The sequence below is a fragment of the Myotis davidii genome, unplaced genomic scaffold (assembly GCF_000327345.1).
Source record: "Myotis davidii unplaced genomic scaffold, ASM32734v1 scaffold4003, whole genome shotgun sequence".
Classification (NCBI taxonomy): domain Eukaryota; kingdom Metazoa; phylum Chordata; class Mammalia; order Chiroptera; family Vespertilionidae; genus Myotis; species Myotis davidii.
The window spans coordinates 20,811-22,425 of NW_006294471.1; the positions used below are offsets into that span (position 1 = coordinate 20,811).

General features: G+C 44.8%; 1 protein-coding gene across 2 annotated transcripts in view; it reads right to left on the minus strand.

The window, feature by feature from the left end:
• Positions 1–1,363, minus strand: part of LOC102758393 (GTPase IMAP family member 4) — a 9,732-nt gene extending 8,369 nt beyond the window's left edge. Inside the window, exon 1 of one of the 2 annotated variants that reach the window (XM_015567176.1) lies at positions 1,260–1,363. Coding sequence is in view for 1 of the 2 variants with exons in the window: in XM_006768701.2 (XP_006768764.1) it covers positions 452–455 (4 nt within the window). In the remaining variant the exon portion in view is untranslated. Of the gene's footprint in view, positions 1–451; positions 1,048–1,259 lie in introns of those variants that run through there. The other variant, XM_006768701.2, reaches the window with a different exon arrangement.
• Between the last annotated feature and the right edge of the window lie 252 nt (positions 1,364–1,615).

Sequence of the window (1,615 nt, forward strand, 5' to 3'; positions counted from 1 at the left end):
GGCCTCCTGCCCTCTCTGTGACTATCCTGTTATTCTCATTTAATGTGTTACAAGACACAGCTAAGCAGCCAAGAAGAGTAGTTGCAAAACTCACTCCCTGCAACTACCTGAACCGGCATCCGGCTTAATGGTTTGCCTTGACGCACGAAAGAGACATATAAATACCCACCCACCCTACTCTTGCTTACTGACACCACTTTGGTCTCAGCCCTCCTGTTCACAGAAGCAACAATAAATTTATAAATTTTGCTTTTTAATTTCATTCGACCTGGTTCTTCTCAGCATCGACCTAAAAAGAACCTCTACTGAATATTGTATAGGAAGCACCCTGATAAATGCTTTGTACTTTACCTTATTTACTCCCCAAAAGTAGCCTGAAAAATGCTAATTTTATTTTTCTAACTTTTAAAATAAGGACTTTGATGGGACTCAAAAATACTAAGACACTTACCCATGGTCACAGTGCCAACAGGTATCAGGCAGAGATGGGGTCCAATTCAAAGTCTGTCTGACTACCACTTCCCTCCTAACCACTGCACACAACAACCTCTCAGTTCCTTCTCAGGCCCATGGTTCTAAAATCCCATTGAATCAGAGCTAGATCAAATGAGGGCAGGGAAGGGAGTTTATATTCTTTCCATAATGGAAGACTGGCAGGAAGCCTGTAACTAAGGAAGTTAAAAGGAGGGTTTCACATACATTGTTCCTCCAGAATAGCCAACCCTCTCCCCGCGACACCCCCTCCTCACCTCGCATGTCACACTATTTGGGTCATAGCTTCTCTCTGCTAAATGATGGAAAGGATTTAGCGAACCACAGTCCAGATTTCCTCTGCCCTTAGTGATGGCTACACTTAGAGTCGCCACACTCCCTGGGATCCTGCTTCTTTTTCAGTAAAAAGAGGAAGTTAGACAGAGTTGTCTCTAAATTGCCTTTGAGCTATAAAGACCTGCCTTGGAGACACTCATTTCATATCCATGGAAAAGGAGGGCTTGTCAGGCAGCCCTCAGTGTCTATCACAGCAGCAAATGCATGAAGGTGCACAAGTAAGCACAAATGTGCCCTGTTCAATATGAGACATGTAGCATTGTGCTAATAAAGCTCCTGACCCCCTCTCTACCCTCTGCCACTACCCTCTGAAAGCAGCCCTCCACACTGTGTTGCTGGCACAGAACCTGGTCCCTCCATGACCTGCATACTCTCTGAACTAACTGCCTTTACACTTCAGCCACTCAGGTCCACTTCTCGGCCAGACTCACTTTTACAACCAGTTGATAAGTTCTCAGGTTTTCTCCAAAGAATCTCATAGGGTGTGGGCTTTTGCTTTGACTGTGAGGATGAATTGTTTGCGCCCTCTTAACCCGCTGAGTCAGGAAGCACATATTGGGTGGTGCCAGTGAAGGAACTGTTTGCCTTTAAAGAGACAGTCATATTGCCCCTAATTTGGTGGGTGCTTCAGATTTGCCAAATTGAAACCTTTTTCTCCTTGTGCCCAATCTCACACCCAAATTTCCAAAGCTATATTCGGTATTTTGGGTTATAGTGGTGAATCCAAAAGGCCATTATTAAATGACCTAAACCTTGCCCAGAAAGCCAGGCACAGTGTCTGTCACCT